The 16,096-nt window shown below is 41.7% G+C and overlaps 1 protein-coding gene across 1 annotated transcript in view; it reads left to right on the forward strand.

Moving 5' to 3' along the window:
- SLC6A19 (solute carrier family 6 member 19) overlaps positions 1–16,096 on the forward strand; it is an 89,836-nt gene that overhangs the window by 53,444 nt on the left and 20,296 nt on the right. Inside the window, exons 8-9 of the mRNA XM_053467314.1 lie at positions 2,246–2,402; positions 4,171–4,375. Coding sequence (XP_053323289.1) covers positions 2,246–2,402; positions 4,171–4,375 — 362 coding nt within the window. The remainder of the gene's footprint in view (positions 1–2,245; positions 2,403–4,170; positions 4,376–16,096) is intronic.

The raw sequence follows: 16,096 nt of genomic DNA on the forward strand, positions 1-16,096 counted from the left end.
ATACCAAATACAAATGTGCCTCATTTATTTTCAAATTCACTTGTCCATATTGGACACATATTCCTGTTAAAGTGGTTTGACAAAGTGTAAGTTTGAAAGTGGGTTGGGGTTGTAGCAACCAACTTACCCTTTGTTATAAAGAACCACCTCCTGTAGTCCATTTTGCAAATGCATATTGGGGATTCTGCAGAACCCCATGCATTTGCCCCTTTCCACACACCCCAGCTACATGCCTTTGACATTGAATACTCACCTTCAGTTAGCTTCAGTGTGTGTAGTGCAGCCACTGATTTCAGTGGTATCACTTTACTGCCACTGATGGGCTGCTTCAGATCATGAGCCTTTAATTTTATTTGAATTTTGGAAGAATGCATATTAAAGTACTCTATACATTCTTCTTTAGAGGTGTTGTCAGGGATATTAGACTCTACATTTAAGATGATGATTAAGACTAGGGATGCACCGAAATTAAAAAATTCTGGACTGAAACCAAAAATTCAGGATGCACTTGGCTGAAACTGAAACCCACCTTTAAAAAAAAATAAAAATAACCATTAAAATTAACACACTAAAAATTGGAGAAAAAAAAATTAGGAACAATATATATAGATAAAATGCTGCTACAGACTCCCTGTGCCATGTCCCCCCACTTACACATCCATGTTATCACACACATATTCATTAATTTACTCTTTAACAAACATTATTATTATATTTTATTTATATAGCGCCAACAGTTTATCCAGCGTTTAATACAATACATAAATCCAAGGGGTATGACTACAAGAACTGACAGACTAAGACAAATTGATACATTAGGTGGAGAGAGCCCTGCTCGCAAGCTTACAATCTTGAGGGAATGGGGTGACAAACATAAGGCACAGAGAAAGGGTGAGAGGTAGTGTGGTGGTTGTATCAATGACAAGGAAGTTCTAGCAGCTAAGATGGTATGCTTCTCGGAAGAAGTGGGTTTTGAGATGTTTCTTGAATGTTGGGAGGGAGGGTGAAAGCTGAAGGTTCCTTGGGAGTAGATTCCAGAGATATGGGGCAGCTCGAGTGAAATCTTGTTGACGGGAAAAGGAAGAGGTGATAAGTGAGGAGGAGAGCCTTAGCCCATGGGAAGAACGTAGGGGTTGAGTAGGAGAGTATTTTCTTATGAGGGCAGAAATGTATGGAGGAACAGTATTATGGATGGCCTTATATGTCAGTACCAGGATTTTAAATTTAATTCTAAAGGTAATTGGGAGCCAGTGAAGGGTTTCACAGAGTGGGGAAGCAGAAGAGGAGCAACATGCAAGGAAGATAAGCCTAGCAGCGGCATTTAGGACAGACTGTAGAGGAGAGAGTCGAGACAGTGAAATGCCAACCAGTGGAGTGTTGCAGTAATCAAGATGGGAAATGATAAGTGAATGAACCAGAGTTTTTTGTGGATTCTTGGGTGAGGAATGGGTGGATACGAGAGATGTTTTTTAGGTGCAAGCAGCAGGATCTGGCGGGGGACTGAATGTGAGGGATGAAGGAAAGGTTAGAGTCAAGGATGACCCCAAGGCATCAGGCCTGGTTAGTAGGAGAGATAGTCGTGTTGTTAATGGTGATAGATAATTCAGGTACTGCAGATGGAGGGAGCAAAGATAATGAGTTCAGTTTTAGAAAGATTAAGTTTCAGGTAGCATTGTGACATCCATGAAGAAATAGCAGACAAGCAATTGGTAATACAGGACATGACAGATGGAGAGAGATCAGGAGAAGACAGGTAGATTTGGGTATCATCTGCATATAGATGATACTGGAGGCCAAATGAGTTGATTAGTTTGCCAAGAGATGAAGTATAAAGAGAGAACAGCAAAGGGCCAAGGGCTGAACCTTGTGGGACACCAACCGAAAGGGGAAGGGGCGATGATGTCTTGCCAGAGAAGTTGACAGAGAAGGAACAGTTAGACAGATATTATACTATTTAGTAGTAGTATACTATTTGCAATGACTATATTAATTTTGTAAATGCAAACTTGTATGTACAATGGAAAAAAATACTAAATCTAGGATGCTTCCTGCCCCCATAATCCCTTCATATTTCAAACTACTACAAACTACTATATTTAAAAAATTGTTTAGCAATTTAGCAATTCCACACCCTATAAATAGTAGAAATTTTAATTTAATTCTGTCTCTTCTAGTCTACAATAAAATATACTGGTGATAAATATGTTTGTTTTGTATAATTGCATTGATTTATGTTTTTTTCCAGTAACATCCTTTTATTGACAAATACTTTTGACTTGCCAGAGGGAAATATATCACAAGATAACTATAATGACATGCTAGCTATGTTAAACCAAACACAAACAGACGTAATTGAAAAGCTTCAACTTCAAACCTGTGATCTAGATACCATTCTATCGGAAGTAAGTGAAACATTTTTAGTGCTTATTAATTTTACTGTCATTTCTGTACACATCCATATGTATAGCCACTGTAGTAAGGTGTAATCAACTATTCGTTTTAAGCCCAAGCTCTACTTCAGGGACAAAAATTTGTATATTGTCTATAAATCGTGTTTTGTAACAGTACTGTTAATGCATATGACAGCCTAGAGGTCCCTTTAAAGTTCTATGGTGTTGCCCTTGCAAACGCATGCGAATTATGCATAATCCCCTCATATGCCCCTGATTTTCCTTGCAGGAGATGTTTTTGGCCAAACACATCTCCTTGCTCGTGATATACTTGCTCCCAGTCAGGTCCAGGACTCAGGGCTGCCTTTAATATTACGTGAACCCTGGGCAAGCCGAGTATTTGCCGCACTGACTCTTTAGATTAGGAGGAGACTGTCACGGTCAGTGCGGTATTCCCTCCCCCCACAGGCGCAGGGCAGGGGATGTGCACAATACTATGCCGATCACATAGCAAATAAAAGATGCGGGTCTGGCGAGTCACCTGAAAGGAGTATGTGTGTTATGATCAGGGCTGGCTTTAGGTGTTCAGGCTCCCTGTGTGGGACACCCCTAAGGTGCCCATCTCCCATCTTAACCCCCTGAGGTTCCTTTTGTCCCCTCCTTCACTGTGCCACACCTCTCTTTTTGTTCCTCATGTAGCTCAGGTATAGATCAAATAAACAGATGGAAACACTGCATTGCCGTTATAGATCAACTGAATAAGACACACAAACCCTATATTTGCACGCATTAATAAATAACCTATGAAACACAGCATTGCGGGTACAGAGCAATTAATAACACACAAACCCAGCCTTCCAGGTATAGAGCAACTGGAAATTGCACCCAGATTGTATCCACAGGACCTGCATAGCACCAGATTGGACTCATAGGACTTCCCATCTTTGCCCCACAGAGCCTACCTGTGCAATCTTTGCCCCAGTCTACCTGTGCCTTGCTTAGTCCATACAGCCTGCCTGTTGTCATCTTTGCCCCCCCCTTACACATCCATGCTGTCACACACATACTCATTCATTCACTCTTTCACAGGTATTCATTTACACATATTCATTCACAGATTATCATTCATGACAGGGAAAAGCAATTCCCAGGTAAGACTTCACAATTGAATTGCCATTCCAGGTGGCACTATGAGAAAGTTAGCAAAACGGGAGTGAAAACAGCAATTGAACTTGGAATCCTCTGAAGAAAGAAGGTTGAGTCTGTAGTGCCTGGCAAAAGTATGCTAGGTCTTCCAGATGCCAGCTTTGTAGATGAGAGCAGGATCCACACAAGCTAGTTCAACCCAGGAGGTAGAAATAGCTCATGTAGAATGCGCCTTCAGCCTATAGAGAGCTTCCATCCCTGCCCGTGAGTAACATTCAGAAATGGCAGCCTTGGTCCATCAACCTATTCTGAAGCACTTGGAACTCTGCCCAGAGATAAATCCGGCCTGTCAGGGACTGTAGTCTGTTGCTTGTAGTCTGTAGTCTGTTCCTCCCTTGTTTGTTTATAAACTCTTCCACTGTTGAATTGTCTTTTAAAATTTGCAATGCTTTGTGCCAGAACAAAAGGACCCGGTGTTGGAGTTACTGGCTGATTGATAGTAAGGTGAGACTCCTGCACAGACAGGTTCCCTGTCTTCCAGAGTGGCCCTTTTAAACAATAGACATAATTGACATGTAGTATATCAAATAATTTTTTGCTTGTTACGCTTATTTGTTCTTACTTTGTCTTGCAGGGTGTGGAGGGAACAGGCTTGGCTTTTATTGTCTTCACCGAAGCCATTACAAAAATGCCTATTTCTCCTCTTTGGTCTGTTCTATTCTTCATTATGCTTTTTTGCCTAGGACTTTCCTCTATGTTTGGTAACATGGAGGGGGTTTTGGTACCATTGATGGATTTAAAAATAGTACCCAAGTCTTGGCCGAAAGAAATTGTAACAGGTATGTTTCTGTGTGTTTTTGAGTGAAATTAACCCTTTTAAAAGGCGATGCTTAGGCATTGCAATGCATGCCATTTAGGTAGCCTGGCATTTCAACCCTAGGGGTTGTTGCACCATAGATGAACTATGTTTTTGTTGCCCCCAATCCCCACATGCTCCTGCTTTTTATTTAAGGAAATGATGTGGTACCTAATGCTAGGAGTTCAGTGCCCAAAGCAGTTGTTTAACTTGTCTAAATGTAAGGACAAATCCACAATTTAGTGAAAATGTTGCAAATATAAATGTTTGATGTGTGAAATAACTAGCTTTAGATGTCATTAATTGAAAAAGCTCTCACCTTATTTGACCATAAATCACTTGGGCAGGTCTATTCACCAAACACGTGTACATGCAATTTGGTGGAAAATTCACATTTCCAACAGCAACCTAAATTACATCTCAAGAAATCACTATTGGCAACTGGTATTTACAGTCATAACAATTCAGTTAGCACACAAGAACATGATTCAAGACAGTTTTGTGAGTTGAAAAAAGTTAGCAACTAGCAAATTCAATAACCCATGAGTTGCATTTAAGCTCTATATATGTTTGAAGGGTGGCAGCCTCCCTGCAGTAGTGGTGGAGGCTAATACAATGAGAGAATTTAAACATGCATGACATAGGTATATGGCTGTCCCAAATCTAAGGACTGACTGGTTTGATCTTTACAGACTGGAGAGCAGAATTCCCAACACATTCTATTTTTCCAGTATGCATTTACTTGAACCTCACGCATTTCACCTCATATTCTTTTCATCAAGAGCATAAGCAATAATCACTGGGCAGTGATAGTCACTGGGGGTAATAATATATCCCCACCCCATTCCCACAAATTGTCATAGAAACAATGCAAACATTCTAAATTAACACAAATCTTTGTATTTGACACTGGTCGCTACAGGTAAATTTACTGTTAACTAAAACTCCTAAGTCCTTTTCCATGTCAGTCGTCCCCAGTGTTTCCCCATTTAATACATATTCTCAGCCTGGATTTTTCTTCCCCATGTGCATAACCTTACATTTATCTGTGTTGAACCTCATCTGCCACATCCCAGCCCAAGCCTCTAACCTATGCAGATCCATTTGTAATCGTGCACTGTCCTCTATTGTGTTAACCATGTTACAGAGCTTAGTATCGTCTGCAAAGATTGATACTTTACTATACAATCCCTCTACAAGGTCATTAATAAATATATTAAAAAGAATAGGAACCAAAACTGACCCCTCCCTTACAAAAAAATTACTGCCGTTTTTCTGAAGTAATACTGCAGTTTTTTGGACATGAAAAAACTGCAATACTGCACTTTTACTGCAGTATTACTGCACATTTACTGCAGTTTTACTGCATTTGTACTTCACTGTACTGCAGTTTTAATGCAGTTATTTTTGTACGGAAGTACAAATGCAATAAAGCTGCAGTACAACTGTAGGTTCGCAATATAAAAAAAAAGTGCACTAAATGTGCAGTAAAACTGCAGTACAACTGCAGTACAGTGAAGTACAAATGCAGTAAAACTGCAGTAAATGTGCAGTAATACTGCAGTAAAAGTGCAGTATTGCAGATTTTTCATGTCCAAAAAACTGCAGTATTACTTCAGAAAAACTGCAGTAATTTTTTGTAAGGGTGTGGTACCCCACTAGTAACAGTCACCCACTCAGAGTATGTACCATTAATAAACACCCTCTGTTTCCTATCACTGAGCCAGTTACTTACCCACATACACACATTCTCCCCCAGCCCAAGCATTCTCATTTTATGTACCAGCCTTTTATGTGGCACCGTATCAAATGCTTTGGAAAAATCAAGATATACAACATCCAGCGATTCTCCCCGATCCAGTCTTGAGCTCACCTCCTCATAAAAGCTGATCAGGTTAGTTTGACAGGACCGATCCCTTGTAAACCCATGCTGATATGGAGTCATACATTTATTTTCATTGAGATACTCCAAAATAGCATCTCTTAGAAAACCCTCAAACAGTTTACATAAAACAGAAGTTAAAATAACAGGCCTATAATTTCCCTGGTCACTTTTTGTCCCCTTTTTGAATATTGGCACAACATTTGCTATGCGCCAGTCCTGGGGAACAGACCCTGTCCACTGCCGTTATCCAGATATTAGGTAAAAAAAAACACTTGTTACAAAATGGGGTTGCTCTCTACCTGCCCCAATTTCCCATATTCACTGTATACAGTCTGTATAAAAACATTTGGCATATGATAGATAATGTTTATCGAATTTTTTTGGAATATTTTAAGCATCCTTTAAAGGAGAACTCCCACTATCTATATTATTAGTATTAGGTGAAAAATATTGTGCTACAGTTCCAATTTTTGCATAATAAAGTTGGAAGCAGAACATAGTCCACAATGTCTGGGTATGCTGAAGGGAGCGTACCTGAGTCCAATAGGGCAGCGTAGTCACTGCAGCGCCACCATTTTGGTGGAAATTGCCGGATTATGTCTGCATAGATGCAAATGATGACTGAAGTTTGAAGAGAAGAGAGACGATTGAAGAGGATGCGGAAGGGGTCAGCAGAGAAGATAGGGAACGCGAATGAGAGAAAATGAGTGAGTTTGTGGGAGTGAATGAAGGTGAATGTGGGCACCGGGCAATGAATTTGGTTCCCGAATTACAATTTTCAGCCAAACCGAATGAGCATAGAACGAAAATTGTTGCTCTAAAACGAATGGGCCAGAAACAAAACGAAAAAGTTGTCCAAATTGTTTTTGGACTATTTGCACATGTCTAGTATATGTGATGTCATAAAATTGCCTGTTCATTAAAGTTCAGGTGCCCCAATACTTTTGTTCATATAGTGTATCTGTCGAGCAATTTGCCATCTAACTAGGTATAAATCATCGTTCTTTAAAATTATTTTAAATTGTTTCTTAATGATAACAAAATACCACATTATTTTTAAAATTCCGGGAAGAAAAAGTACTAAAAGGCCAAAATAAGTACATGAGGAAAAGACAGAATCTTAACTCATGACACAGATGATATCAGTGTTAGGCTGATATTGTGGAATTTGATTTTATGTAAAAGGATTGTGACAGCACAGATGCTTATGTTAAGCAATGCTTATAAACTTTGCAAAATGTTTTAACCTTATAGTTTCAAACACTCTTTCAAGAATTGCAATAACAAGCTCCATGACTACGTGATTCTGTTAACTATTGATGTTTTTCCCCATCTCATCTTTGGTACTTTTTTTTAATGTAAATTGAGGACTTCCGTTTGGAAAGGATGGGTCTTCAAAAACCCGACAAACCAGTTTTTCAATAATTACCATTACATAAGTTATGGTGGGTAAAGGTGATGGAAAACCTTTCCACTTAAATTTAGGGGTATGTAGAAGCATTATTAAACACTCATCGACAGACACCAGAAAAGCCAGGAGGCTTGTTGTTCCCTCAGAAATCTCATAGTGTTGCCACAACCACAAGGGATTCTGGGTAGACGCATGCAAATAAGGTCAACAATCATAACCTTTTGCCTCAATATCCACTGGATATACAAACAACTACTGTACGATGAACACAAGGAAGACTTACAAGACGGCACCAGTGCCAGCTCGTGGTACAAAGTGAGGCCACTAAGCACATTATTATAGAAGCTTGTATTGATCCACAAGGTGATGAATGTGAGCTTGCAGTTGAGTTTATTGAAAAAAATATTGGTGAAGGTGTCCATGACATTATTGAAGACATTATTAAACACTCATCTACAGACACCAGACAAGCCAGAAGGCTTTTTGTTCCCTCAGAAATATCATGGTGCTACCACAACCACAAGGGATTCTGGGTAGGCGCATGCAAATAAGGTCAACAATTATCACCTTTTGCCTCAGTATCCACTGGAATGGGTAAGTGAGTGAATGTATAAGTGTTTAGGTGCAGAAATGGTACAGGCAGGCTGCTAAAGGCGCAGAGGTGACACAAGCAGGATATTTCAGGGGCAGAGGTGGCACAGACAGGCTGCTTTCAGGGGCAGAGGTGGCACAGACAGGCTGCTTTTAAGGGCAGAGGTTGCACAGATAGGCTGCTTTCAGGGGCAGAAGTGCCACAGACAGGCTGTTTTCAGGGGCAGAGGGGCAGTGTATAGTGATGAGGGCTTTTCTGCACTACAGTGAAAGGTCTGGCTCAGTGTATAGTGTTAGGAATTAAATTAGTAAATGTTATTTATTTAAACTTTTTTAAAACTAGTTTTCTAGTTTTTCACAGTTGGCATACAGTTAACAAATGTGTGAAATAAATATTCTTGCCAACATTAATTTATCTTATGGGCACCTTTACATTTTTAAGGGTGGGGTGCCACATACAAAATCTGCCCTGGATGCCAAGATGAATAGTCACCTTTAGAGCATAGTGAATTTAGACCTTACTATTGTACCTTGGAACTTCCTAGCTCCGGCTACCTGGAGCCTTTCCTTACGGGACACAACGAGGACTCCCTGCTGATGTCAGTGGGCAGTCCCACTGATGTTGGGGGCATTCCCGCTAATGTTGGAGGCAGTCCCCAAACACCCCCATTTAAAGGGAAAATGGGCGGGGAGCGGGGCGTGTCAAGACCTCGCTCCCATGACCTGGAGGATTCGGGTCTTGAACCAGAGAAGCAGTGCTTCATCCTGAGATCTCCGGGTCAAACCGGGAGAGTTCCCAGGTATGCTTAGTATTGAATTGGGTTTCACTGGCTCTGAAGAATCCAACTGCCATCCAAGTTTCTGAGAATAATCCTTTTAATAAGATCTACATATTTGAATAGAGTAAATACCACAATACCTTTTACTTTTCCACTCTGTGGGTCTAGAAGGTCTGTCCTCTGAAGTAATCAGATGATGCGGAAGCATACACATCAGGACAGGCTCTGCCACACCAACACTCAAATACACACACCAGGACACACTGTGCCACACCGACACCCAAACATGGGTCCTGCTGTGGCAAGCTTAGAATCCACTCTGTTGAGATGTAAATGGAACAGTAGGAGAAGACTACTTTAATGAGAATGAGTTGGTCGAGTCAGGATGAGCTGTTGAGGTTGTTGATTGTTTAGATGGCTTTGGCAGGATGCTGGGAAGAAAGGTTGTATGCTTCTTAAGAGAGGTTTGTCTTCAGAAAGCTTTTTAAATTTGCATATGAAGGAGAAACTCTGACAGAACCAAGAAGGGAATTCCAGAGAAGGTGTACAGCACGGGTGAAATCCTGGATGCGGGTGTTGATAGAGGTAAAGATCATAAAAGAGAGAGAGAGCTCATTAGAGGAACAAAGAGGGGTGAATTTGTATAGGAAAATATATGGGGCTGCATAATTTTTGAGTGCTCCATAGGGGGCCAGGAGTTTTAATTTCACTGTGAAGGGTACGGGGAGCCAGTAGAGGGATCGGCAAAGAGGAGCAGCAAAACCAAAACACACGTGTCAGGACATACTAAACAAGTTATTTTTCCATTTTCATTTTTTTTCCCACTGTCATCAGTACAATATGGATAAAGATTCCCTTAGGATCTCTCGTACATCTTATGTATGCCAGTGATGTCACAATGACATCCCTGAGCTCACTGTATTGTTTTTTAGTTATTTAATTTTCCATTTTTATTTACGTTTTCCCTTTGTGGAAAGAGGGAGAAACGTTGTCTCTCATTCTCTTCTCTGCATTGCATTAATCATGCAATGTGTGTGATCGGCCAGCAGGGAGGCAACAGCATATCCCAGCATGGTCTAGACAGACCCTGCAGGGGATATCGATCCTCCAGTAAACTTATGGTTGATCCCAACAGTGATGTCTACCGTAAACATCACAGGTTCCTTCATTCCTTAAGTAACGGCATATGATGCTTGCTTGACTTCATAGCACTTTTTTTTTAGTACCTATCGGTACTTGCTGCAGATTTTGCAAATCCCCTGTTCCCCCGCATCCCAAAGATGCTCAATTGGATTAAGCTATGGTGACTGTGGAGGCCATTGGAGTACAGTGAACTCCACTTGTCATGTTCAAGAAACCAGTCTGAGATGATGTGAGCTTTGTGACATGGTGCATTATCCTGCTGGAAGTAGAAGAATGCCCCCCACGCCACCACCACCAGCCTGAACCGTTGTTTCCTGTTCTTAGCTGACAAGAGTGGCACTCTGTGTGGTCTTCTGCTGCTGTAGCCCATCTGCTTCAAGGTTTGATGTGTTGTGCGTTCAGAGATGGTATATAACAAGTGGTTATTTGAGTTACTGTTGCCTTTCTGTTATCCCGAACCAGTCTGCCTATTCTCCTCCTCCTCATTCTCCTTTACTCGCCTACATCAACAAGGCATTTTTGTCCACACAACTGCTGCTCACTGGTCTTTTTCGGACCATTCTCTGTAAACCCTAGAGATGGTTGCGTGTAAAAATCCCAGTAGATTAGCAGTTTCTGAAATATTCAGACCAGCCCGTCTGGCACCAACAACCATGCCATGTTCAAAGTAACTTAACCCCTTAAGGACCGGTCTTATTTTTTCTTTTTGTACCCTGTGGGACCGAGGCTGTTTTAACACTTTTGCGGTGCTTGTGTTCAGCTTCTTCTTATTTACTATAAAAAAAAATAATAAAACACCTTTTATGACTTTTATTTGAAAAATCCTTTACTCGCCTACAAAAGGAAGTAAAACAACTAGCTAAATAGATTCTACTATTTGTCCTGAGTTTAGAAATACCCAATGTTTTTATGTTTTTTGCTGTTTTAGGGCAATAAGTACAAGTAGAGTTTTATGATTTCCAAACCTTTTTTTTCCAAATCTGGTCATTCTGCCTCCATCTCCTCTTTGGAACATCTTTGAAGCCAGTTAACTCAACTTACCCCATCAAACCATATATTCTTGAAAACTAGACACCCCAGGGTATTTCAAATGCTGGTATTTTAACCCTTTACATGCACTAATTATACAACCACACTTTGTCAAACTTTGTAGTAGTATTTTTTTTTTCTCACAAATTGTAATTTAGTTATAAATATACAGGTCCTGGTATATGTCACTGTCAAACCACACCCCAATATATGTTCAGCAACATCTTCTAAGTATGGTGATACCCCACATGCATAGGTTTGTCAAATTGTTTGGCTGATAAAAGGCTACTTTTGGGACATGCGTAATTCAGGTTTTCAACACAGACTTTTAGCATTTGGTCATTCTGCCTCTATCTCCTCTTTGGAACATATTTGAAGCCAGCTACTTCAATTTACCCCATCAAACTATATGTTTTTTAAAACTAGACACCCCAAGGTATTTCAAATGCTGGTATTTTAACCCTTTTTATGCATGATATTCTACCACCAGCCTTTGCCAAAGTTTGCGGTGTTTTTTTTTTTTTTTTTTTACACAAATTGTACTTCAGGAATGAATTCATAGCTCCTGGTATGCGTCATACAACACCCAAATATGTGTTCAGCAACATCTCCTGAGTTCATTGATACCCAACATGCATGGATTTGTCGGGTTGTTTGGGATCTAAAATGCCACATTTGGAGAGTGCACATTTTTCAACTTGGAACTTTATTGTCCAACTGCCCTCATGTCCTAAGTGGGCCATCTTTGAAGCTGGATAATTCAATTTACCCATCAAACCATATATTTTTCAAAACAAGACACCCCAAGGTATTTCAAATGCTGGTATTTTAACCCTTTTATGCATGAGATTCTACCACTTGCCAAAGTTTGTGGTAGTATATTTTTTTTGTATTTTTTTACACAAATTGCACTTCAGGGATGAATTCATAGCTCCTGGTATGCAAACAATACGTGTTCAGCAACATCTGCCAAGTTCACTGATACCCCACATGCATGGGTTTTTCGGGTTGTTTGGGATTTAAAATGCCACATTTGGGAAGTGCGCTTTTTTCTCCATTTTGGTGAGGCTGTGTCTATGCCCTATCTTTGAGCCTGGCCACTCCAATTTACCCCATAAAACCATTCATTTTTTATTAAATTAGCCACCCCTTGGGTATTTGAAATGCTTTTACACATGATATACTTACCGCCAGTCAGCTTCAATGCTGGCTTGGCAAATGCTGTGGGTGGAGGCTGTTTACCTCTCCATGTACATATGCGGAAAGTAACACCCATTGATTTCAGTGGGAGTGCTTTCCTACCACTGATTGGTCACTTCAAACAGCCAAACAGTGCTAGGAAGTGTGGGACCACAACGGGGAAGAGGGCAGCTGCAATCTAAGGTAAGTCTATTTTATTTATTTTTTTATCTTGCTTATTTTTTAAAAACTTTTTTCAAAAGACTGGGCTATTTATTCACCTTCCTGACCAAGGCTGTTTTTGCAATACCATCATGTGAAATACCCTGTCTAGTTTTCAAAACTATATGGTTTGATGGGAATAACTAGAAATGGCTGGTTTCAAATGTGTCCCAAACAGGACATGGGCTCAGCAGTGGCGTCTCCAGCTTTCATATTTAGGGGGGCACATGGGGGCGACAGGGACCAAAGTAGGGGGGCAGTTATAAAATGCTACATATACACTATATATCTGTATGTGTGTATATATTTATATATAATAACTACATAATATGTACTTATCTCTTTGAAGTAAAGACTGTGATTGAAATATCAAAATAACAGCTAAACTGTTATTTTTAATTATTTAATATTAGACCCTGCTGCCAATATATATTAATATTAGACCCTGCTGCCAATATATATTATTATTAGACCCTGTGTCAGGCTCTAGTGGACTGGTTGGGAGCGTAGAGCAGGGTGGCCCAGCAGGAGGGTAGGAACAAAAGACAAAGTCCAAGAGGCGAATCCGAATCAGGGCAGGCAGCGAAGGTGCAACAACAGGAGACGAGCCGGGTCAGGACAGGAGAGATACACGAAATCCAGAAGACAAAGCCGAGGTCAGGTGCGAGGAGGTCAATCAAATAGGAAGGGCAGGATACGCAAAGGAACGAGTCAGAGCAGGGCTAAGGGAACCAGAGAGCTCAATAACTAAGCACAGACTGAAGGGTGTGCAGGGTTTTTATAATCCACAGGCTCTCACTGACTCCTAGATGTTTCTGCCCTCACCTGTGAGGTTATGCAATCCCCCTAAGGGATTACCAGCCTCTCTCTCCGTCTCCCCCATCTCCACCAATGGGATGGGGTCCATGGAGGGCAGGACACTCCCTCCTGCTATCCCCACCATGGGGGTGCGTGTGGGACGCGATACGCGGCCCACTAGGGACTGCTGATGCAGCCTGCACTGCAGCGTGCCGGCGTTGCGGGTGGCTGCGATGGAGTGACGGAGTGTGGTGCACGGCCGACGCCCAAGGAAAGGGGTAAGGAGAAGGACCGGGGCCCTGACATCCTGCTGCCGATATATATATATATACCGTATTGGCTCGAATATAGGCCGCACTTTTTTTCCCCCACTTTAAGTCTTTAAAGTGGGGGTGCGGCCTATATTCGGGGTCTGACGCCCGGGACATGCAGTCCCGGGCGCCGGGCAGGCAGCGGGGTTAGGATACAGATCCCCCGCAGCGGTGCAAGGGACCTGCATCCTACTCCCCGATACGCTCAGACAGCCTCCCCTGCCAGCACTTCCCACGGGGGGGTGCCGGCACTTGAGGTTGTCTAAGCGCATCGTGCGGACCTCCGCACGATGCGTTTTACCTCTGCCCCCCCCGGACTTACCGGAGAAGACTCCCGGGTGTCTTGCGGGGCCGGCGGGGGACATCTACGCAATACAACTTGTTGTATACGGAAGTTGTATACGCGTATTGCGTAGATGTCCCCCGCCGGCCCCGCAAGACACCCGGGAGTCTGCTCCAGTAAGTCTGGGGGGGGGGCAGAGGAGGACAGTAGCAGCATATCTCGGGGGGGGGAGGACAGTGGCAGCATATCTCGGGGGGGGAGACAGTGGCAGCATATCTCGGGGGGGGGAGGACAGTGGCAGCATATCTCGGGGGGGAGGACAGTGGCAGCATATCTTGGGGGGGAGGAGGACAGTGGTAGCATATCTCGGGGAGGGAGGACAGTGGCAGCATATCTCGGGGGGGGCAGAGTGGCAGCATGTTTTTTTGGTGCTTTTTTAAAGAAAAAAACTTTTTCTTTAAAAAAGCACCAAACTTTTAGGGTGCGGCCTATATACGGGGGCGGCCTATATCCGAGCCAATACGGTATATATTAGACCCTGCTGCTAATATATATAAATATTAGACCCTGCTGCCAATATATATTAATATTAGACCCTGCTGCTGATATATATAAATATTAGACCCTGCTGACAGTATATATACATAGATATTAGACACTGCTGACACTACATTTTATATTGAAAAAAGTGACCCCGCACAAGCATTTCCTTGGGCCCCCTCCATGCTCCCTCTGCTTCAAAAAAAAAAAAAAAATATTTGCCACACTGCAGATTAGGTGAAGACTGTGGGAGTCAATGCAGTCTTCCCTCCTTCTGCCCCTACCGTGACATTGAGAGGTCCTCTCCCCTGTAATCATCCCCAGAATCCCTTTGTCCCCTCATTCACTAAACCACACCACTCTTTTACTTACTCCCTGTAGTTCACGTATAGATCAAATAAACAACACATGTAAACAGCACTTCCATGTATAGGTCAACTGAATAAGACAATACAAACCCTATATTTGCAGGAATACATAAATAATGTATGGAAACAGCATAGCAGGTATAGATCAATTGAAATTCAATTGTGAACTCAGCACTGAAGGTATAGATCAAATAAACAAAATCAGACATACAAATCCTGTATTTGCAGGTATACATAAATATGTATGGAAACAGCATAGCAGATATAGATCAACAGAATAACACACAAACCCAGCTTTGCAAGTATAGATCAATTCGAATTCACATAAAAAAGCATTAAAGGTATAGATAAAGACCCCAAAATTACAGGCATAGATCGCAGGTTGCACACCCCAAAGCCAGCCCTGGCATCCACATTGCCCACATAGAACCTGACCAGCACCCAAATTACACACATAGGAAGTGCCATCTTTGTCTCTAAAGAGCCCAGCCTGAGTCAAGTTTTTCCCCAAACAGTCCAGGCCATAAACACGCTACTGGTGCCATCTTTGTCCCATAAACATCCTGCAGGTGCCATCTTAATCCCCAAGGCTCAAACACTCTGACTGTGCCATTGTTGCCTTTCCACAAATCAATTATACATCTATGATACACACAAACATGTTTACAGTCACTCACTAATTCACACTTTCATTCACACAATTCATTCACAGAATCATTCACACATATTCATTAATGCATTCTCACAAATCATTCAAGTAATCATCCACAAATGAATGCATTAATTCTCTCACTCATTCACACTTCCATACTCTCACTCATTCACACAATTCACACACACATTAATTCATTCCCTCATTCATTCACACAATTCATACACACATTGATCCATACTCTCACTCATTTACACATTAATTGATTCATTCTCTCACTCATTCTCACTCTATATTTATTTCAATAATACAAAATTCTTACTATGCCCCCTCCCTTCTCATGATCTACCTCTCCTTCCTTTTCTCACTATCTACCCTGCCCCCTCCCTTCTTGCTATCTACCCTCTCCCCCTCCTTTCTCACTATCTACCCTCCCTTCTTACTATCTACCCTCTCCCCCTTTGAAGTTCACTTACCTTGCAGAACTCCTGTGGTGGGAGCGTAAGGCCTCTG

Source organism: Spea bombifrons, chromosome 5 (genome assembly GCF_027358695.1).
Source record: "Spea bombifrons isolate aSpeBom1 chromosome 5, aSpeBom1.2.pri, whole genome shotgun sequence".
Classification (NCBI taxonomy): Eukaryota; Metazoa; Chordata; class Amphibia; order Anura; family Pelobatidae; genus Spea; species Spea bombifrons.